Source organism: Paralichthys olivaceus, chromosome 12, assembly GCF_024713975.1.
Source record: "Paralichthys olivaceus isolate ysfri-2021 chromosome 12, ASM2471397v2, whole genome shotgun sequence".
NCBI lineage: Eukaryota > Metazoa > Chordata > Actinopteri > Pleuronectiformes > Paralichthyidae > Paralichthys > Paralichthys olivaceus.
Window position 1 is genome coordinate 10,497,772 of NC_091104.1, and position 23,599 is coordinate 10,521,370.

At 42.5% G+C, this 23,599-nt stretch overlaps 1 protein-coding gene across 1 annotated transcript; it reads right to left on the reverse strand.

Annotated features, from left to right (window-relative positions):
- Positions 1–9,604: 9,604 nt before the first annotated feature.
- Positions 9,605–23,108, reverse strand: bmp4 (bone morphogenetic protein 4). Its single transcript, XM_069536036.1, has 4 exons — positions 22,596–23,108; positions 18,480–18,602; positions 17,539–17,903; positions 9,605–15,360 (listed from the first exon to the last, which is right to left on the reverse strand). Exons 3-4 carry the CDS (start codon positions 17,894–17,896, stop codon positions 14,507–14,509), a joined length of 1,212 nt encoding a protein of 403 aa, XP_069392137.1. The 5' UTR covers positions 17,897–17,903; positions 18,480–18,602; positions 22,596–23,108; the 3' UTR covers positions 9,605–14,506.
- Positions 23,109–23,599: the final 491 nt, after the last annotated feature.

Sequence of the window (23,599 nt, forward strand, 5' to 3'; positions counted from 1 at the left end):
CTGGAGTTTAAGACATGTCTGCAGTGGTGCATGTCCAAGGTGCCTCCTCTGAATTTCATGGAAACAGCACCTCCCAACTAGTTCCTCCGCCTACTCACCTTCTTTTACATGACCATTAAAGTTTTATAATTTTATATCTTTGTAGAAAAATAGTCTCCATGTGTCGTCTGCATTATTATATGAGTCACTATCATTCATACATTTAGCTTTCCCCTTGAGACTTCACATACAACTATGCATTGACAGATTCCGACTCCTACTGATGTAAACGTGGTTGTGGTGATCAACTCTGAAGATACCAGTTATTTTAGGGTGTTCCTGTTTGCTGAAAACTCAATTCTGATGGTGCTGGAGATGCTGTTTGACAAGGTCCTCAGAGGAATAGCATTTCAAAGTGATAATAATACTAGGTTTTGACGATGTGCAAATATTGCGATGTGTTTAAGGTGTGTGAACCTGCAGAGAGAGTAACCACCTTGACTTTGCTGCTCCTCTTGGCTTTACGGAGCTTTAAATTTGAGTTTCAGCACATCGTTTATCTGTCTGACCCAGGGTTCATTCTTCTGGGTCTCATATTGTCATTTCTGACCATGACAAGCAGCTGTTCTTAAAAGCTGTAAAAATCCACTGCACACTAGCTGCTCAGCATCAAAACAACAGCAGACAAATAAGAGTTAGTGACCAGCAGGTAAATATGGTGGAGCATATAGCCACTACAGAGCCAAATGTTTGCCTTGGAAGTTGGTGGAGAAAAATTAAAAAAGTGACTTTACATTCACCAGGTGGCTAGAAACATGACTCCAAATAAATAAACATATTGCTGTGTAACTGCTGGATGTGTAAATAAGCAGCTGTTTAAGTTCACCATATTAATTCAGTCTTGTGTTGCAGACATGACAAGTTGTGATTTAGAAATTTTCACCAAACAGCTATTTGGTCTGAGTGTGGCAAGCGATGGCAGACTTGGAGAACTCTGCACTATGATCATGCATTACAGCGTGTCTGGCCACAGCCCTGCAAAAGGTAAACGACCAAATAATACTGTAGGTCAGATATTTACTGCTCGTCTAGCACAACAATTTATCAACCACAGAGACATTCAACAAGACCTTCTGTTAAGTCTAATTTAGAGGTGCTCAGCAGGTACCTTTCAACAAAGCCTTCAATATTTATTTGTGTTTATGTCAGTTTAACTGATCTTTCTTCCTCGTGTCTTTCAGTCCTTTTGCTTCCTCTCAGAGTCTTTTGCCTGTATGGAACAACATACATTATTTTCTTTCCTTTTCCTTCATGTTTCACTCTTTTTGTATGATCTGGACTGAATAATGTCCAACTGATGAAAGCTACATAAAACCATTGTAAGCACTAATTTGACATAAAGCACCAGAACCTGTCAAATTGTTGAGAGCTGTTGTCAAAACCTCAGCTCAGAACTGATTCATCCTGGAAACTGTCTCATGATCCTTTTGTCCAAGCAACATCCCATACATCTATCCACACATCCACACATATATCCCTCCATTCACCCATGAGCCTGCTTCTTTTAGTGTATCTGGAATACAGTCCCATGCTCTGCTCCTCAGCTCTCCTTAGTCTTTCCTTGGGTTTTACATTAACTCTCTATCCATTGTTTTCTGGTACGCATGTAATTCTTAAAGCATGTTGTTGGGCACTTTTACACACCCACCTTGTTTGGTCCGGACGTTCAGACCTTTCAGTTTAGTCCAAATCACCAGAAATGCCCTTAACCTTGTTTGACAGAACAGTTTTCCACAACTGATATTCAAACAGATTTCAGCAAATCTGGAAAATTTGTACTTCTGCATATGTCTAACTATTATGAAGCTACCACAGTTACTTCTATCTATTATCTGGAATACAGGTATAATCAGGCCCACTACCCCACATCTCTCTCCCTTGGTCTCTCAATCCCTCCTTCTTCCACTCATCCCTGATTTGATAGCAGCCTGTGCTTGTAAGAGTTACAGTACCCAGCCCATAATGCACTCCAGACGGCCTGACTTCCTAATGACTGGTTGTGCTCCAAGCCTTTCCGGGCACGGCTGTGGCCGCGAGCCTCACACAAACACACATGCAGACATATACACATGTACACACACATATTCACCTCACGTGTTGACCAGTCGAACGGAGTGCCTTCGTCATGTGTCTGTCTTTAAACTTTTGTTATCCTGTCCCCATGTTTTGTACCTGTCCCGTTCAGAGCAAACTCACCACATCACCCAAAAACCGTCATCTGTTTTCTCCGACTTCTCTTACATATTATTAAAGTATCTCGGATGTTAGGCTGCCAACATGTGGCAGGAACTTGTGTGAACCCCAGGCAACATGTGCAGTGTGTACCCAAACATAAAGGACAAATTAATGCGAGTGCCTTGGAAACGTTGTATCCAATAGAACAGACCATTCTCAGGGATAGCCTGGTCTTCATTAAGATGCTGTTCTTCTTCTACCTTTTCCTTGTTTTTTTCAGGATAACAAGAAACAAACACATTCACAGTCTTCTCTTTTCTAGATATAAACCAACCTCTCCATGGATTTTGTCCATTACCAAGGCAACATGACTGTTTCTGTTGGTGTGACTCTCCCATTCCTATTTCTGGCTTTTATTGAGCAGTTTCACCCTTTTCCCTCTCTTCCATGTCTCCACAGGGTCCAGTCTGGACACTTTCTTGAAACTTTCCAGCGGGGCTTTATGTGAGAATGCAAATGTCCGAGTCAGTTGCTCCAGACATTTTACGGAACTTTTCCTGTCAGCCCCCCCCAGTGAAATATCAGGAAAATGTCCAAGTGACCCCATGTCACAATACAGCAGGAAAATTTTGGGGAAATTGTTAAACATTTTAAAGACACGACAAATGCAAAACTGGAAAAACGAAATAAAAGAATACGAATATCGCACAATGAAAAAGAGTCATACAAGAATAAGATACCAGCAAAGATGTCAACTTGGAAAGACGACGGCATTCTAGAGCATTTGAAGAAAATTGCAGGCACCAGTGTCGATGTGCTTTAAACAAAAACGTGATTTCCTCAGTGCAATTTATAGGTCATGTACTGCCTCATGTGAATGTTCTGGATCATTTCCTGTTGTTGTGAATGCGTCTGACCCAGACAATTTCCTGCTGTCTTCTTCATATGTAAATGGAAAACTCTGGAAAATGTCCAGACCCAATTTAGGGAAATTTTTTGAGTTCATATCTTAAATCAATAAGAGTCACAAGGTTATAAATACACATGGTAGAACAGTTTGGATTAAGGTCATTATTGTCAGGGTCCTACGTATCAGCTGTAATCAGTTCAATGGAATCTCATCATATAAGCAACAACATTTTGGTGTTCTGGGCAGAGCCTGAGTCTTATTCTCCTAAAACTCCTAATAATACAAATGCATGTTGCCTGATCTGTTTGCTTGCCTATCACCAGCTTAGTTTCTGGTTCAAATGCTTTGTGAACAAGTTTTTTCCACACAGGGAGAGGTAATAATATCTGAAGTATATAATCAGTATTCACTTACACAGCCGGGCCGTCCCCTAGGGCTCATGGCTGCAGGCTTTACTGCCATATGTTAATGATCTCACTCTTGAATGCCCCAGCGTCCACAGCTAAATGTATACAGTTGTGTATGTTCATGCCAAGAGCAACAAACAGCCTCTTGACAATCACTCGCAAAGGAGGGAGTGTCAGGGTTTATTCATGCTTAGGCCTAAATCTAGGGGAAAGAACTGGCTTATTTTCTCCCTGCACTAGCTTGGATGTTCAAATACACACACAGATACACTGGTGGTTGAAACGGTGCTGCTCGCTTATTTGAAAATCCATCTTGGATATGAAAAAGTCAGGCTGCATACTAGGTGATAATAATAATGGTTTTGCCACATGTTGATGAATTTGTTTGTTCGGTGACAGTTCCTCTCTTGATATTAATGCTGTTTCAGTATCTCTTCTTTCTTAAATTGACTTCATTAAAAAAACTATAAACGTATAATATGTAAACTTTAAACACTAGGGGTCTCTCAATTGAAACAATAACAAAAGACCAAAATTGATGACATCATGAAGCCAATTCCCCTCTGATGTGACATGAACATGTGGACAATGCATTGTAACAATGCAGTGGAGTAGAAGGTAAAGAAATTTGCCAATATCTCGATTATTATCCGGAAATAAATCTACTAAGGTAAAGATACATGAAACATTTACTCAAATAGACAAAGTAAATGTGCTTTGGTACATCCCACCACTGCCCCAGGTGGCTCAGGACCTGTTGAGGGCTCCCACTCGTCCACTAAAACGAGCAGTGTTGCTTTTGGCCAAAACAAAAACCTCTAACCCTCGTAACCTAGATCTTTTATGGTAGATATGCGAGTGATACTGGGTGGCCTCCCCACACCAATATACAGTACTGTGCTCCCACCTGAGGACGCAAGTTGTTTTACTGTCTCCAGATTGACACATACACACACAGACATACAAAGGGCAGGTTGTGCTGTTGCATCCTGCCACCAGAGGGTGCAGACAATGTACCCCCATCACCCCCTGGCTTAAGCCTGAGATTCCTTCAGGGACTAAAGAAAGAGCCTCCGGAGTTTGGATCATCAAAATGAGTCTACCAGACAACAATGAGCTGTGTCAAGAAACACACATTCATCTTCCTCTCACACACATGTCCAAAGATATGACTATATACTGTATATCTGTGTGAAGATGTGCTGGAAGATATGATCCTTTTCAAACAAGCGCTTCCTGTTTTTCTTTTTCTTGCTGATTTTTTCTCTCTCGCTATCTCACACAGACACATGTTCACAGTCAAATAACACACACACACACACCTTCACACTGGAGATGTGGGTTTCAATTTTTTTAAAGAACTTAGCCTTAAGTAACTTAACTTTGCCATACTTACATTTAATCTTGGTTCACAAATTTGATTCCACTATACTGACCAACTGAAATGCAGCCGTGGAAGAAGCACAATTGTGACTTTGAAAGCATAGAAATTAGTTGTGCATTTTGTGGAAATTAAAACAAGTTTATGTAGTATTATAAGTATATTATAAGTTGTATAGAATACACTAGTATATATAGGATAGTAGGGGGAATTAATGGCATATTTTATAAGAGATATAAGTTCAGTTGCAATTTATAAATGTATTTCATTAAAGCTGAACGTATTTGCACTTCTTTCCTATTAAGCATCATTTTCCAATTATCTCCTCTCTTCACTCATTTTTGAGGCCTCTTGTCTATTACTCTATAAACTCCCTACTGCAGTGTACAAAAACATTCTATTAAAAAGAGTTTTTTTAATGGCCACACACACTAATAATCACAAGAAATTGCGAATGTAACCTTTTTACACAATGTAGTTTACATTGTCACTATCGGGAGCTTTCATATTATATATGTACTTTCAATATTAATTTAAATAAATTCAAGAGGACAGTTATTTTAAGGTCAACTGGAAGTATTGTGTTTGTTAGATCAGACCACGGGTCATTCTAGCTTGTCTTTTGTTGGATTATTTAAAGCTTCATATAAATATAAAAACTTCCATCAGTGCGTTGAGGACAAAAATGTTAAACCAACACTTTTGACTTTGGAGGGATGAAAAATGTTTTGTCTTTTTTATCTCAAGTTTAAATTCTTGCTCCCTTGGTGAAAGAAAATATCCATCACAATAACTGAAGAAAGTTAATGAGCCAAAGCCAACTGCTGTCTGACAGGAGGAGCAGCAGTGGCATTAACTCAAGATTAACAACCGCAATGGCACAAAATAATAATGACCCTGTCTCAGTATGTTTTCAGGGGCCTTTCAGTGTTGAAAGTAGCTTATCTTGTGACTTTTTAACGTAATCTGTTTGAGGTGTATTTCCTCTGTTTAGCCAAGAGGCTTTGCAGAACATTTTTGTAGAAATTAACCCATGGCCTTGGTCAGGTTCAGAGCTTAGGTGTCGATTGAATCCTGACCATAGATGGACGGCATGTTTCCACTTCCTCCTGTTATAAAAAAAATTGAAGCCACATTTTTCCGGATACGGGTGCTGCCATCTTGCACTCATCTAGAGCCACAGTCTGCACATTAGTGATTGTGATGTGGAGCCTCAGTTATAGGGCGATACATTCGCTTGACCAATTGTGATACAGTCCTGACATTTCACCCCAATTTTACAGCATCAAATAATAAATTAAAACCAAAGTTAATAAAGATAGATGAACACTTGAATGACCATTAGTGTGATAAGAACTACTTAAAACCACAGAAACCATACTTTTGGTAGCTAGTATGTCGTCCATCATTATAAACACTCAATGATACTGGCCAGCAATGCCAGGAAGGCAATGCCCTAAAAGTGTGTTTTAGGATGTAGATATCTGTAACTTATGCCCATGAAATTAGAATAACCTGCAGATTCAGTTATACAACCTAGGCTGTGGTACCAAGGGACTCTATTTGATTCGCCCTGTGTTCCTGTTTTGATGTTTTTCATACTTTGTACGCTCTTTCTGTGACATTTCCAACATTTGTTTCACATTTGACTGTCTGTGAACCGTGCGAACATCTGCTTGTTGCCTGAGAGAAAGTTTGTGAGCACCGATGTGTCAGCAGCTCTGAATTTTAACCCCCGAGTACAGTCATACAAACACACAAATACACACACGTATAATTACACACACAGGAACACGTTACTGTTGCACATTACTTCTGCCCTCCAGCACGTACGCACACTCTTACATACGCAGCAACATTCACACAAATGCATGCAGCGACACACATGCCGTCTCTTGCATCTAAGTCTGGAAAGCCACGAGAGACAACAACACCGACCCATTCCAGTGGTCCCCTCCACCGTCGAATCTTGATAACCTCTGAGGCCCTTGTTAGCTCAGAGCAGAACCAGACAGCCACTTTGAACACACACACATGCATGCACACACCGCAAATATCCCACCCCCAGCGTCCCTAACTGTGGCTGACACATCAAAGGGCTGTGTCCGAGGAGGGAAGCCGGGGAGGGTCTGGGGAATCATGGGAGACAAAGGAAGCGATTAAGAGATAAGGATCAGTCTAAGATATGACATTTCATCCTGGGCAGATCCGGTAGACACACTCCATTCAGGGAAGGGTATATAGCAACGGAAGGGGAGGAGGGAGAGATGGAGGAGGGTAGGAGCTGCGGGGTCTCTCTGTTCCAGCCCGCCTTGCACCTTTTCCCACTTCTTTGCGGTGACGACAACCCCCCTCAAAATGGAGTCCATAAACATCACATCCTCCAATCCAAGTCCCCTCCCTGCTATTACGCGCACTTAAAAAAAAAATCCCAGACAGCAAGGTAGGAAGACGTCAAAGCAGAGGCATGCATTACACAAACATACGACAAATAGCCATAATTCAGGCACGAGAATCTGTACCGTTGCGTACTTGCTACGTGTTGTATATTCTCCTCAGCGTCTCTGCCAAAGTACCCAAGGTTCCTCATTTTATTTGCTCTTAAATAGTATTTAGCGACACAAAAGAAACGAATGCGAAAAAACGTCCCCATTGTGGGCCTAATTGCCTCTGGGTCGCGTTACCTCTCTGGTTTCACGTTGTTGCTTTCAAACTGTAGCCCGCAGGCCTAAGGCACAATCCACCTGCCTCTCAGAGAGCCGCACAAAGGGTCAGCATATGAACACAGAGGGAGTCTGTTAGCAAATAAACACTGAGATCTAACTCCGGCCGCTTCTCCAGCCAAACACCAGTTCAGTTCTCTTCTCTCCGATATTTATGCACCTGAAGGGGAGACGCAGCCGGTAGCCGAAACAGGCTTCTGTAACTAACCCGGGCAAAACAATGAGCTGTCACCAGATGACACCAAACTGTATATCAACTATTATCGTGCTGAAAGACAAATCGGTGTTTCATCGGGGAGTGAACAGGAGAATGAGATTGAGCAGTTGTACGCAAACAGCTTTGTCTAATTACAGGAGGCTTTTTAACAATGTCTCCGTTTGCCAGGAGCTTCAGAGCAGATTGTTAAACGAACTAAGTGATACTCGCTTCGCTCACTGTCTTTAATTTCCTGCCATATGTGTAAATAAAGACAAGGGTGTAAAAAGAATATGTGGCCATTTATCTTGCCACTTTTTATTTTACTACAGGCCAGGAAACAAACTGCCTGCAAGGGCAATATACAAATTGATCAAATGGCTGCTTCCATATGTTTCCTTTTATTCTCAAGTTTGTACATTTGAGAGGATAGATTTCTGTGAATACTGCCTCATGAAAAAGTGTTTAAACTTTTGATGAGCTGATTCCAAACCCACAAATTTATTACATCCGCCAAAGTTATGTTTTCACTCTTGACGCTTTGTTGGTTGGTTTGTTTGTTTGTTTGTAAGCAGGATTACACAAAAACAACAGATTTCCACAAACCTCGGTAGAAGGATGTGGTATGAGTTAGGAGAGAACTCAATAAACTTTGGTGCAGATCAGAATTAGGGGTGAATCCAGGACATTTCTTTTTCTTTTTTTGATGGGGTTAGAGTATTTTTCACCATTTTCACCTTTTTCTCAGGAAATAATTAATCAATCTTGATGAAAAAAGACAGTATGTATCATGATTTTCTAATGACCAATACTGAGTTCTGTGTGTTTTCAACAATAAGCTGTACCTTAAACACATGTTTTATTTATTATTGGTTCAGACCTTGTATCAGAGAAAAGAAAAAGTTTAGCTGTTGTAAAGAAGTTTCCTTATAATAAAAACAATGTTGTAAAATGATATGAGCTCTGTTGAAGAGAAGTGTTTTCAGTGAGTTTTTGCCGGCACACCTGTTCGGTGGGAGATGTGAGGCAGGGGCTCTAAATACAGGCCAGAGGAGCATCAGGGGGCCGGGCTGTCCAGCAGCCATCTTTTCATTAGCCGTATCTAATGAAACTGCACAGGGCCCGAGGAAGAAAGGCCTACTGCAGGGACACCCTGCCCTGCCCGAAATTACACCAGAGACTCGCCCACAAAAGAAGCATTCCGTCCACACAGCGACAGTGGCACTTGACACCAAATTTTAAACCCACAGGTTGTTTCGCCGACAAGTGGAAATTTCCACTGCGATCCCTCTCCCAGTCGGAGAGGCTTGGTGAGAGAAATGACTGTCGGGGGGGGGTTTAATCACACAGTGAGTGAGGGAGTAACCCCCACTACACAGCCTGCGCCCCCGACCCTCCATTCTGGGACTCTTTGTTTGGGAACAGTTGTCAAGATGGAAATATCTGATACTCTTTCTAATCACTCAGGCAGCAATTACTGTTATTAAGCTTTCTTTGAGAGGCCTTCATTGTTTTTCTTCTAACACCATTGACAGACACCAGGGGTGTTAACAGCCTGAACGCAGCGAGCAACTGCACATTTGTGACCGTGCACATGTACTTAAATGTGCATGTGAAGGCAAGCACACACACTTACACTGTGAGTTAAAGAAAGCTGACATAGGGCGAGAATGACCAAATCCCTAACAACTGTCACTCAAAATCACAGTTTACTTGTTTAGGTTAGCAACAACAAAGTCACACGAAGAAGCAATGGAAGGCCGCAAATAAAAGTATTGATCAACAAATCAATTTTTTTATTGCAAGTAATCACCTATAGGCTGTGTTTCATGCAGGTCAGTGCAGTTCACAACTGATGAGCCAAGAATAAGACAAAACAATAAAAAATGCTGACAATGAAATAAAATGAGATAGATTACAAAATGAATTAATAAAATGGGATGAACACACATTGTTATACGGACGGATGAAATAGAATAAAATAACAAACAACTGCATAAGCATTTTTGTTTCCATTAAAAAATGACTTGCCTAAAATAAAATATTTTCTGTTTCTTCCTTTCCTTAAAATGGTTCACACATTCGAATTAGGGAGGTTTTGTGCTTCAAAACTGATGAATAGTTTTTCAAGTCTGAGGATCAAAAAATAAATTATGATCTTTGCACTTGTTTTTATTTTGAGTTCACCTGTGTCTGAACCCTCAAAGCTCCTGCACTGTTACCTGCACTGTATACTGTGTGTGTGTGTGTGTGTGTGTGTGTGTGTGTGTGTGTGTGTGTGTGTGTGTGTGTGTGTGTGTGTGTGTATTCTGTGCCACTGACCCGGGGTCAAAGTATTCCATCGATGACAGCATTATCCCCTTAAACGCACGGTGCAGCGTCCCGGCTGCCATGTGCCAGTGCAGAGGTGTGTGTGATGAGTGGAGATGAGTCACAGGCCGGGTTGAGAGGAGGTGTCACACAGATAACCCTTACAGATGGACAGCGAGGAGGGTCTAAGGTTTCAGACCTTGTGTGTGTGTGTGTGTAAAAATGATATACCCTGGACAAAAAAGAGTATAAGAAAGAATGTGCGTGTGTGTATATGAGTGGGAGAGTGAAACGAGAGGCCCTGACCTCAAGCAGCATTGACACGAGCTATCATCAAGATAGCCCCGACCGATTCCCCACCAAAGAGAGGGAACACACATTCTGTCCTCCTGAATCACTGACGTTTTGTTTTCCTCTCAAGGGTCAGATCATCCACACCACAAATGTACCTCTCACCTCACCATGCAGTTAGTTTTAGTCTCATTTTTAGACGTTCACCACTCGTACTTCAGCCAGCACCCAAATAAAACAGAAGTGAATGGAATTTATTTTGTGGTGTTCAAGGCATTTAAAAGAGACTCACGTTTGTGTTTGCAGAGACGATGCCTCAGTTAATCTTTCTAGACTATTGAACTTCTAATGTGTATCTCAAAACGTGTGTATTGTTATTATTGTCTGCTGTGAATCCCCAGTGATTGGATAGAATAATAATTTCTGCAGGATATTTAGCAGGTCTCAGTAGATCACACCTTTTCTGCTGTTTATGAATACACAACCTTTCTCTCAATTCAGCTGAACACACATCAATTCCTCCCAAAAAGAGGTCATGTCTTCTCCACTGTCAACTGGTTTGTTTGTTTGTTTGTTTGTTTGTTTTTCCGCAGGATTACACAAAAACTACTAAACAGATTTAAAAGAATGGAAAATGGGCAAAGAAAGAACTCGTTAAATGTAGATGCATAACCAGATCAGGGTGCAAAACCAGGATAAATTTTTTCTTTCTTTAACTTTTTGACATTTTCACCAATTTCCCCCAAGTAATTCTTGGATCTGGATGAATAAAATCGGGCATTTTAAGAGGACAATATTTATGAGTGTGGGAAATTTGGTGCAGATCCTAATGAATATCTCAATCTGGTGGTTTTAAATGTCGTTCATAAGGACATAAAGCAAACTGTTGGACCTTTGCAGAGGTATGTGCTCTACTGAGGGCCATTCTAGTTTAGATATCTTTTGGTTTGTGTTGTCAGATGGCTGCACATATAAAATAGTGATGAGAAACCAGATGCATTCCATGTACAAAATGATCCCAAAAAACATTGTGCAAGAAGCTTTTTAAATTTTTTTAAAAACTTGGTTTCCTTATCCACACCCTACCTTAAGATAGTTTCTTGTGCTATTGTGAAGTGTGTGAGCTCCAGTTTAGCCACAATGACAAAGGGTTTTCTGTCTCCATTTGAAGAGTCAAAAATATCATGTTTTATTGTGAAGGGGAACAAAAGACAAAAAGAAGCATTCCCCAACATGCCTTCATTAGTGGAACAGTTGGTTGAGTAATAGATTTGTGGATCAAGAGAACTTTTATAGGCAATGATGCTTATGTTGAATTGTTTTGAGCAAGAAAAGAATCCAAACATTTGCTTTCTCCAGCCTCTGAAATGTAATGATTTGTTGCCTGTTTTTATTTTATAGCATTTTAGAATTAGAATCACACAAAACAAGTCACCTAACACGCTGGGTTTTAGAACCTGTGGACATTTTTGACAATTTTGTTTACAATTTTTGTAACTCAGCTGAAACTTTCATACATATGCATGATGTTTCTGAGGTGTTTTTGTGTCACGTGACTTACCTGAAAACCTGAGACACAAAACACAAACATACATTCAGATCTCTAACATCTGAGGTAAAAAAAAAAAAAGGAAAGATTTCAGCTCCCACTCACACACGAGGCAAAAGCAAGTGAGGATCATCGTCCTTTGTTCCTGCGGGGAGGTTTACTGTCTATAAACACTCGGCTTTTACGGCGCAACGTCCAAATAAAAAGCTTTTTGAAGAACTTCACCCAGTCAATTAGTCGAGCAGTGTCAATAGACCTGCCGCATAATGACTCACCTGTAATTGCGTGAGAACGAGCACTTACAGGAGACTGAGTGGCACGTCACATAGGCATGACAAAGCCCACAATCTGTTTTTTAAGCACTCATTCTGTAATTGACCCCCACCCCTCCCTCCCTGCTCCCTTCACACACACACACACACAGTTCTGAAGTTGTTAACAATCACGTGGCTGATGACACTGGGTGGAGGATTTGAGGCTGTCGAAGTCTTCTCCTCCTGCGAGCTCGTCTTGAAGCATGGCCGGCGGTAAGCTTAAATGACAGACTCACTGGGCAGGCTGAGCTTATATAAACGTCCTTCTCCGGGCCTTTTCATAAACATGCATCCCTTCTTTGTGCGGGGCAGTGGGATAATGATCGGACAATTACCATAACTGGCTGATGTTATCTCAGCTCGGTTCAGAGGGGAAGATCAGCTGAAATGTTTAAACTGCTGAGAAGACACCTATTTCTTCCTGCAGCTTCTTCTCCTCTGCCTTCAGCCACTCCAAAATTAAATTCTTCTCCGTCTTCTTCTTGTTTAGCACCTCTCCCTAATTTTTGACGCTGATAAGTGGGCATCACAGAGAAGCCCAGCAGTCATTGAGGGGGCCGCACATGCTCCTGCAGAAAACCTGGGAAATTAACTTGTCATTCATAATTTATTTAAAACAATACACTACTTAAAAATCTTTGGAGTTGAGCTTTAACATTTAAAAAAAAAAAATCCCTGAGAAAAACATCGATTTGTGTTTTAAAGTTGGGTTCATGCATAAAAACTAGAGGATTCAAAATTCTTTAAAAGTGTGATTATATTACGATGTTTACATTTTAATAACGTCCAGTGGTTTACCCCTGAGACACGATGATGTACAGGGCACGCTCTGCAAAACCATGCGACGCAAAGCCCCCGCCCCCTCGGCAGTTCAAAGTAGTCGCTCTCTCCAAACATTATCATATAATTTGGGCCAGCCGTCAGCTTGTAAATAAGTGATGTAGAAGCCCATTGTGTGGTGGGGCACAGGTTGGAGACAGGCGTCTTTGCTCTGCCGGCATGAGCCGCCGAAGACAAAGGCAGGAGACAGAGCGTCTAACCTTTGATTCTTCTGAGGACTCAGCCGTCTTGTGTCAGGGCAGGACGCATCGGCCACAATCATGCCCCCAATGCGGGGGACGTCAAGAACAATAGAGTCACTCTCCCACAGTCAGGCTCAACAGCCTTCCCCGGCTGCAATTGGATTAGCGAGTGTCCAACCACCACATGTTAGTCAGATTGACATAAAAGTGAAATATGAGAACAATAAGGCCTTTGCTCTAAAGGGGGCACAGGCTTTGAAATGGCATTGCATTTCTGTGACAGCTTCTGGAACTGAAAACTGAGAAAATCTATCAGAGGGTGTTGGTTTCCTATATTCATCTGTCTTTGGTAAAATGTAAATCGTTGAATGGTGGTGAAATGCTGAATAATTAACCCGAGCATCAGAAAGATTCCTCTGCTTGTGTTTTAGATGAAAGTTGATTGAAACACCTTTAGAGGCCAGATATAGTTAAAAGATAATAGTGTAGAATTTAAATCCAAATTCATGTCGAAACCAAAACTGAAATGTACTGGGAACTTGTTTATACAACCCCCTTATATTTGATAAAAATGTCATTTATTTCATAAAATGCTTGAATGAATTCTGCTTTAATGGATGGATTAAAATCATCAGAATAATTTATGGAAATTAAAATCAGTGCAGATTTCAGATTATTCCCCGTTTCCTTTAAAAAGTGTTTTACGCAGTGATCTAATTTAGGCAAATACACAAAGCATGTGTCTTGTGTTTGGTTTGAATGTATTATTGGAAGCAAGTCATGTTTTTATTTTTTTTCTCCAAAAATGTATATATATGAAAGCAATAAATATTACAAGTAAATAAACTTTACTTTTTAGATTGTTTTTACTATTTTCTCAATAAAAAAACTTATACAATCTAATGTACATTATGAAAAGTTGTACAGCTTTTTATGTTTAAAATAAGGACTCAATTTATTTTTAATATGTAGATATAAATATATATATATATATTTTGTCAAAATATATGATCATATTGTCAAAGAAACCAAAAAAAGTGAGACAAACATACACCTCAACATAAACGTTATAAATAAGGGTCCAAGTGAACTTTTTTTTTTGGGAGTAAAGACCTTCTGATTTGTTTGAGCGTCCATGTAGCTTTTTTCAAGTCTCTAGTCCAAGTCCATGTTGTAGTTAGCTTGTGTGCTAGCGGCAGCCGCAGCCCTCCACTACCATTTCCTGATAGTTTTTTAGGACCACCTTGTCATGTTCATCTAGGTAGAGCATGGAGATGGCGCTGAGCTCTGTTGGCACGCAGCAGGCCTTGGGAATGTTGTTGTTCACAGAGTTCACCAGTGTCTGAACAATGGCATGGTTGGTTGAGTTCAGATGATCTGCCAGAGGAAAGGGGCATTCCCCATGGCAGTAATAAGCCTGGTAACCAGGGGGCGCCACTATCCAGTCATTCCAGCCTACGTCGCTAAAGTCCACGTACAGTGCGTGGCGTCGGCAGTTGCGGTTGCGTTTGCGGCCCCGCTGCTTGGGGCTGCGCTTGGTCCGGCGGGTCAGTGGGTGACCCTTCCCGTCGTGGCCAAAGGTAACCAGGAGGGGGCGCAGCTGCTCCCAGTCCTCACCAGGCTCCTGGTGTAGTGAGCGGCTGATTCGGACGTGTCGGCCCTGGTGACGCGGTGTTTGGTTGAGGTGTTGCACCTCCACAGCCAACCCGTAATTTGGGAGGCGCTCACGAGTCCAGCGCAGCACGGCAGGGCTGACGTCAAAGCTCTCCCATTGTGATGCATTTTGGCGCACGAGCCGTGTATCCAAGAGCTGCATGATGAGCTGCCCGGGCCGCGGGGGCTTCAGCACCTCATACACGTTTATCCGGTGAAGCCCCTTCTCGTCTGAGAGGGCGTCAGCGATGGCCTCATCAATCTGATGACGGTAGAGCCTAAGTTCGGCGGAAGAGAGCAGCTCGTCCTCCGGGATGCTGCTGAGGTTGAACAGGAAGCGAAAGGGTGTGGTCTCACCAACGTCCAGCTCGTGCACCTTTTCCATGTGCTCTGAAAATGAGAAGAAGGAGAAATGTTAGCTCAAGTGAATAATTCCATAATGTTCAGTGTTGGTTATATCACATGTGTAAAAAAACAAACATAACTTTGACATTAAGACTTTGAAGTTTCCACGACGACACTGAGAGAACCAGCAGATATAACAATTAAACGCTGCTTTTAGTTGTGCTAGCCTCAGATTTTCACACTTCCTACATGTTTTTATCTGACACAAAAAGGATGTGCAGCATACGCACACTTTTCTCAGCTTCTGCAGTACTCAACAATATAAATATACAGCGTCCACGCTTCCTTATCTATCTCCACGGATTATCCAGCCCTTCTCTCAATGCCTTTCTCCGAGCACTTTGCTGAAACACGCATTACAAGGAGGGTGGTGATTAACGTACCACAGCTACAGTATAAACACAGTGGAGGCTCCCTGTTCCACGCTCAGTCTGCAGATTTCTGGCAAGATCACCATTGTTGGGGAAAGGAATGTTGTGTCTACTATTTTCCTGCTCAATCCACCCCTGTTATTTCACACCCAGGCTCTAATCTTACCCAGGTGGTTCTCATTATTAAAACCTGCTGTGTTTTTGATTAGCTCCGCAGTTTGTTCACTTAAGACATTTATCATTTTCATCATGAATAATCATTAAGGAGTCAAACAATACAGTAGAATCTCATTTATCCGAAGCCCGTGGGGGTGGGGGGGTCTTGCAAACGAATGTGGTGCATTCGGCTGATTCAAATTTTGTACGCGTTAACCTTCTCATGTGCTTTGTCGTTTAATTCATAAATGTGAAAAATGAGGACACGTCTCCTGTTACACACATTTCTTGCGGAATTCTGAATTAGTAGTTGCATGTTTTACCGTCCCTGTAGAAACGTCTCCTCACCAAAACCGTCTGTCTGCTTCAGACTGTAATACCTCACCATGTTTTGGACAGATCAGCCAACTGAATCACACTATCGCACAATGGTGCTCCCATGAAAGCAAGCACTCCTACTCAAAAGACCTCAAAGCGTATTATTAACATAGTTTAGCAGAGGAGAAGGAGGGTAAATGCCTGTAGAGAGCAGTCGGAACACGCACACACACACACACACACACATTCTCACACACGCATGCATACATGCACGTACACATTGCATCACAGGCACAAGTTCCTCCTTCAGCGGCGGTGCTCTTTCTTCCTCTCCTGCACTGGTACGTTGCCATGTTGGTGTGTGTTGGCGTGTGTTACCACGAGCAGTGTGTTTGACAAGCCCCATTAAGGCTGACTCATCCCTCCTTCCTCACTCCTCCCCCTAAGGGTGGACATGTTCTGGAGCCCTAAAGCCCCCCGGTTCTCTCAGTTCACTACGCCACAAGGTCACTCGCTAACTCTCAGCTCCGGTTCTCTCTGCCGACGGCTTTTTAAGCGTTCACCCAACGCGCTTCAGTCTGCCTTTCCAACCTCAGCATACATTTAACAGATCAGTCAACCTGGAGTTTCTCCTGGCCTAATTGAAACGTCTGCAGCTGTCGCTAAAACTAAGCAGATCCAAGTCACAATAAACAGAAACCCTTCTAACATTCCAGCCTTTCTATCGCACCAGCTCCTGAGACTGTTTTTCCATCTCTCCCGAGAGCTGCAGCGTCTGCTCTCAGCACCCACATTGTTGGCAGTAGGGGCTTTATTTAGAAGGCTGCAAGAGTAGCATTAAAGATAATTGCACGTTGAGGAAGGTCCCTCTAAAAGAGCCCTCCATATAAACTGGAGACATGAGACATGAGAGAGGAGCACACTCCAACTCCAGGCCAAGACTGCAGCTTTTTTAAGCCATGTTCTGCTGGGTGGGGTGAGAAGTGCAAGTCAGTAATATGGAGGCATGCTTTTCTTTCAGCTGCTAACCAAACACGCAGAGTTTTGTCAAATGAGGCTCTTGAGAGCTTGTCTGGCAGATTTTTTTGACCCTCTTTAGACAGTGTTCGGTGACCACATCCTTAGATTCCTTGGTTATGGTGTGATGGGTGGAGCTGTCTCACAGTCTTGTTTCAAGGGATGTAGGAAATGTTTTTTAATCCGGAAAACTTACCAGTTGTCAACGATGCTGATGAAATATAATACTCCTAAAGTTATAAGAATGCCTGGCAACCGTGACCTTGATTATGCAAACATACTCCTTTGTTTTTCTCCTTACCTTCATGGTGGAAGCCCCTCACAGTGTTCGCCCGGCTGGCTGACCTCTCTGGGTACTCAAAAGCGATGTCATGCCCTCCAGCCTCCTCGGCCTCCCCCGACTGCAGGCGGTAGAGGTCCAGCAGGTAGCGGGGCACAGTGGTGGAGCGGCTGGGCCGCGGCCGCCTCTTGAGGCCGAACATGTGCAGCAGCGTGGCCTCGAAGTCCCGCAGCAGTTCATGGCTCTGAGCGGCCGAACGACCCTGCAGGCCCGGTACTTTCTTTTTTCCTTCTTCAGGTATCAGACTAGCATGGTTGCTCTCTCCCAGCAGGACTTGGCATATTAAAATGACCATCAGCATTCGATTACCAGGAATCATGATGTCTCTGGGGGGAGCAGCAGATGGCACAGGGAATTATTAGGAGAGAACTGGAAAGAGCAAAGAGGAGGAAAACACAACAAGGGACAAGGAAAGGAGAGAAAGGCCTTTGTTTTAAATGACAGAAAATATTTGCTTGTTTTTATGCTTTTTCCTCCCTTTCATCGCCATCTCCTCTGTCCCCACTGAAGGCAGCTCTGATTGGTTTTAATACTCCGATTTGCCTTGTTTAAACCATCGCTGATCAGATCGGCCACTTGCCGTTTGGCGAGATCTTTTATAGGTAAACAGCCAACTTTTTTTAATTGAAAATCTCTTCCCTCCTCCACCATGATTAGACAAATAAAAGCGGCAGCCCCGGGGTCAGAGCAAATTCTTAGCTCAAGTAGCCTCGTCCTCTCGGAGTCTGTTCCAGCAAACCATGGGGCAAACCTTGGGCTATTTAACAAAAAAAGCTCTTCCTCATGCATATACATTATTGTAAGTGCTGTTGAATGCCACTTAAATATATTAATAGTTAGACGGAGGAGGAAGAGGAAAACGTGAGATACTGAAATTGAAATGAAAAGGTCCACTTACTTACCGACAGAAAATAAAGCATGGGAAAACAGTCCATGTTTGTTGGGAGCGGGCGATGGACACGTTTTTCCAGGAAATGTTAGGTGGTGTTGGGCGGCTGCAGGAGAACGTTGGAGTGGCCCTGTTCCTGAAAGACACAGATAAAAACATACATGAAGCGATGGCAATTGCAAACAAGTCAGGCAAGAAGTTGGAGAAATGTGCGTGCATCTGTGTCAGTGTGTGTTTAAGTGGGCAAGAGAGAGACCCAGTGTCTCTTTAAGGCTTATCATTTTGGCTCATGGGCTAAGCTAGCTATTTACTGTAGCTGGAATGTAAGGAGGTATGTGCCACAACACAGAGAGCAGATCCCCAACGCCTCCAGAAAACACACCTCGACTATTTCAGAAATTAAGCAGAAACCTTCAATGAGAGAGAGAAAGAGAGAAAAAACCATCAGATAACGGCCAGATTCAACTGAACAAAAACTGAAGCTACCCTCTCATGTTCACACACACACACACAGACCAAAGAGCTGATAACTCCACTTTGATCAGGAGTGGTAAAAATCCATACCCAAAAGAAGAGGGCGGCGAACTCCATCTCCAAGTGAACTCGCCAAACCTTTATCCGTCCAAACAAATGAAATCAGCTATTCTACACGAGGCGTTTAAATAGATGCATCTCAAAAGGGCCTCATCTCTTAGTAACGCTCCCCTACTTGAGGGATCAAACAGGTTGTAGTGACGCTGATGACAGGCCTCCTGCTCTTTGACATCACTGTCATCAGTGGGAGAGTCGTACGCTCAGAGCTGGAGTATGTGCGGCGTGTTGCAAGGGGCAAATTTGTCGCTAATGAAGCAACACCATCGATGTTTAAGCACCAGCAGAAAACACATGGGTTTTTAGGGAGCGGCATCTCCAAATAAAATCCTTGAAAATGATTCCGTAAAAAACGAAAAAGATTATTCAACAGCTTTAACAGTCCCCTCGCTCCTCTGTCGGATTTTACAAGCGCTGCAGTGTGGCTGCAATGATTCAATTCTATTACACGTCATTTAAATGTTTTAAACGCTGCTGACTCACACTAATAAAATTACAGAATTTCTGACAGTCACCACCACCACAACACCGGCACCACAGAGCAGACATTTTAACTCTGGAGCGATGCAGGGCTTTGGTCATCATTTGGAGCCTGTTCTTGCTGGAGTGCGCCCAAGCATTACTACACAGTGAGGATGCACATTAACGCTGTGTGTGTGTGTGAGAGTGTGTTTAATTTACGTTTTGTGTATTTAAGTGTGTGCGAGCAATGTTGGGCTACGTATCTTTGTGATTATCTTGGCCCCTGCATGGCTCACTGTACATGTAATCGAGGGTCTTTTCCCTAACAGCATTAGACTTTGACCTCCGATTGACCCCCCACCCCCTTTTTTCCCTCGGTCATGACACTAGATCCAGTGTGTGCGAGGAGAAGGTGATGTGCAGTGTGTGTGGGGGCATGAGCTAAACGACATGCATGCACGGTTGTCTGTATGCACACACAAGTGTGTGCCACCGCTTGAATGTTTGTGAGAACTGTGGCAAAGAGAGAGAGGAGGGTTCAGAACATGATCAGCTCTATTACCCAAGGGGTGGGGGGTGGGGGGTAATGTGTGTGTGTGTGTGTGTGTGTGTGTGTGTGTGTGTGTGTGTGTGTGTGTGTGTGTGTGTGTGAGTTTGTGAGAGAGTGAATGTGTGTGAGTGCACATCTCTGACAACAAATGTTCATTGTCCAGAGAGGGCCTCTCCCATGATTACAGGGATTCATAGTACTCAAAAACACTGACCATACAGAACATCTTGTAACTGTAACCAGCCACTGACAAAGCTGCGGGCTAAAACGGACAGACACTCAAAAGTGGTGCGATGATGATGAAAGAAAATGTGAGGCAGGCGGGGAGCGACTTTCAACTCTGGGAAAAGTTATTGCATTCATGTTCAAGTGGCCTGTTTCCACCAGGGGCGATTTGGAAAAAATACTTTCTTACACCAAACTCAATGCATTTTTCAGTGATTTTCCACCACAGAAGTGTGGATTCACATTTACTCTTCATAAAGCGAGAGCAAAAAAAAAACAATTCAAGATGTGACAACAATGTCTGAAGATTCACATTCAGACAGACAGACAGAAACATTTTCCAAAAACAAACGCAGGCCCAGGGAGCAATTAGGCCGCAGCAGTCAACTGCCCTTGGCTTTGCTCGGTCCCCCTTGGCCTCTCTCTCCCTCCCTGACCAGAGATAATGTGATCAGACTCTGCACATGGCTCTTCAGATGTGTTTCATGAGGAATTTGACAGTGATGGTGGGAGGGAAGATGAGAGGGAGGGAGGGAGAGGAGGGAGGGGAACAGGTTACCACTGAAACAGCCAAATCTATGGCCTGATTTTTTTTATCATTAAAGACGACGGTAAATCAGTTTAGCAACCTGTTTATAGTCATGGGAGGTTTTTTTCCTGATCAATGCTAATGCAGCTTTAGATTGTTTACATATTGTGTATTTATGATTCTAATACTTACTCCATACAAATAAAAAGAGAAATAATACTACAAAATTAATTTGAATTGCTAAATGAATTTCCTAATATCTGGGTTGTGCATGAAGGTTAAATTAGTTTAAATAGTAACTAAGGCTTCAATCAATAGGGTCCAACAAAGTGCAATATCCTCATGTCTGTTAAAAGAAATAAACCAGAGACCTGCAACGTGTGTTGTTGTTGAGTAGTGGTTTGGGGTTTTATTAGCTCCCAGTGAGCACTTCAACAGGAAGAACATTCACAGTCAGTGAGATCACTGAGAGCAGGTTAATGGTTTTTGTTTAAGCTGTGGTGTTGTGTGAAAGAAAACATCTCAGAGATAAATGACAAGCTTCATGACTTTCATTACTTCAAGGAGAAATTAAAACACAACAGGAAAAAAATAACTTCAACTGCTCCCAGACCTTACAGGTTGAAAGTATTAAAAAATGTTAAAATCTGAAAATTGAAAATATCAGGTGGCTTCATCAACGAAAAGTCAACTCCTGAGCCAATATTTTCCTGAAACCTCAAAAGAAAATTGCAGTCAAGTCTTTGCCAAGCACATTTATGCAAAAGAGAATAAACACCTATTTGTAATTTTACAAAAAAAGTATCAAACTGTGTAAAGTCTGTTTCCCTGCACGATGGAGGAGAAATGTGAGATGAAAAGTAAAGGTGTGTGCCAAGGACGCCATGCACCCGCAGGCCGCAAAATGTTTTCTGTGCTGCTGCTGCGTGACGAGATGAAATGACACAATTTCACTCCATAATCGTTTGTTACGTGCAGGTGTAAACATGTGAGACCTTGTTTTCCATTGTCGTTTCTCAGTTATCAACCGGTTTCAAATCTACTGTAACGTTACACCACTGTAATGTGTTGGCACTGGATGGTTTTTTTTTTGGTGCAGACTTCGTCATACTTGGACCGAACTGTGCCTTTTTCGGTGACGCATGAATTGTTGTTGACCTCTTTTAGAAGCGGAATTTAATTCAAATTTAAAAATCAACCCAAAGAAGTAAAAGAGTGTAATTTTTTCCCCCCGTTCTGGCTGAAATTCTGGGCTGTGTCATCTCCATCTTTTACTTTTACGCGTAAAAACCGGGATGACTCGAGGCGGATACAGGTGTTAAATTACGCATAATCTTAGCAGAAAGTTCAGAAAAACGTTCAAATCTGCACAGTTAAAATATTTTAAAGGTATTTAAATAAAAACAAGCGTGCAGAAACCGAAAGCTCCTTTTGGAAATGACCTCACTTGCTGCTCAACTTTCCGGCACAAAAGGCTTTTAACCTGTTACGAGCTCCACCAGGATCGCTGCGCTGTTCGCCCCCAAAAACCCTTTCACTTTACCCCACTCCCTCTGTCAATGTGGGACACTGAGATTTTTACAGAATTGTAAACTTCTATATTTCTACAGCTCTCAGTGAAGTCCCTCGAACACTAAAACCCTGTGGCATAGTCACAAACTGTCAACGGTGATTCCTCCTCCTCGTGTTATTCAACAGGTTCGGTTCCCATTTAAAAGCTCCGGTTTTTGAATCGTTGCTGTGTGTGGATGTGTGGGGAGATGAGCGCTTACCATCAGTGAGGGGTCCAGGTATCCTCGAGTGCAGTGAATAACGAAAGGGAAGGTTGAGAAAATAAGGCACGTCCAGGCGCAAAGCCGAAAAATGAGCCTTAAATGGGAAGTTTGGTGCCTTTTTGGCTCATTAATCCTTTTTAAACGCACAGGAGAGGACCGGGGGTCGGAGCGTAAAAAGGCCGGGGCGCACGGGCTCTGCAGCGGGGGTTTTTCCTATCCGTCCTCCGGTACGGTTCGTGAGAGGGCAGGCGGTGCGCAGAGCGAGGGGGAAACTTTTCAAATGATCCAGCATCTATGGCTCCTTCCAGTTTTTATCCCTCCCTGCCTCCTCCCTCTCTCCATCCCTCCCTCCCTCCATCCCAGACCCCCACCTCCCTCATCTGTCTCAAACACCTTGGATAACCCCCCTTCTCCTCTCTCCCCCTCCACTCAAAATAAAGGGCTCGTTGCGCGCTGCGGTTTTTTTTCTTTTGCATTATTATGTGAAACTTCGCCACTTTGCATTTAAATGCCGGGACGCAGACAGTAAACTGAATAAGAAGACGACCCGTCTAACTGCAGATGTAAACAATTGGTCTGAGGAGAACTGGATTTATTGGCCACAGAGGTGATCTAGATTGAAGAAAGTCAACTTTAAAACTCATTTAATTGGTGAACAATGAGATCAGACTAATAAATATTTCAAATATCAAATAAAACTAATGTTCCCTATGGGGTTTGTTGTATTTCTTTCCTTTTTTTGTACATTAATCACACCCGCTCACAGTTTTCTCTCAGACTTAAATCCATGCTCACCATGAAGTAAAACACAATCCTAAATTGATCATTTTTATCAGAATGTGTTTTATTTTTCTTAATTTCCTCTCTAGCAGTTATTTTGAGATTTATTTACCTCCATGGCCCATCGAGAGGCCACCAAGAGAGGTAATAGGGCCTTTAATAGCTCCTGATTTAAATAAAGAACACAATGAGGTTTTTTACCTTAACTCAATAATAATATA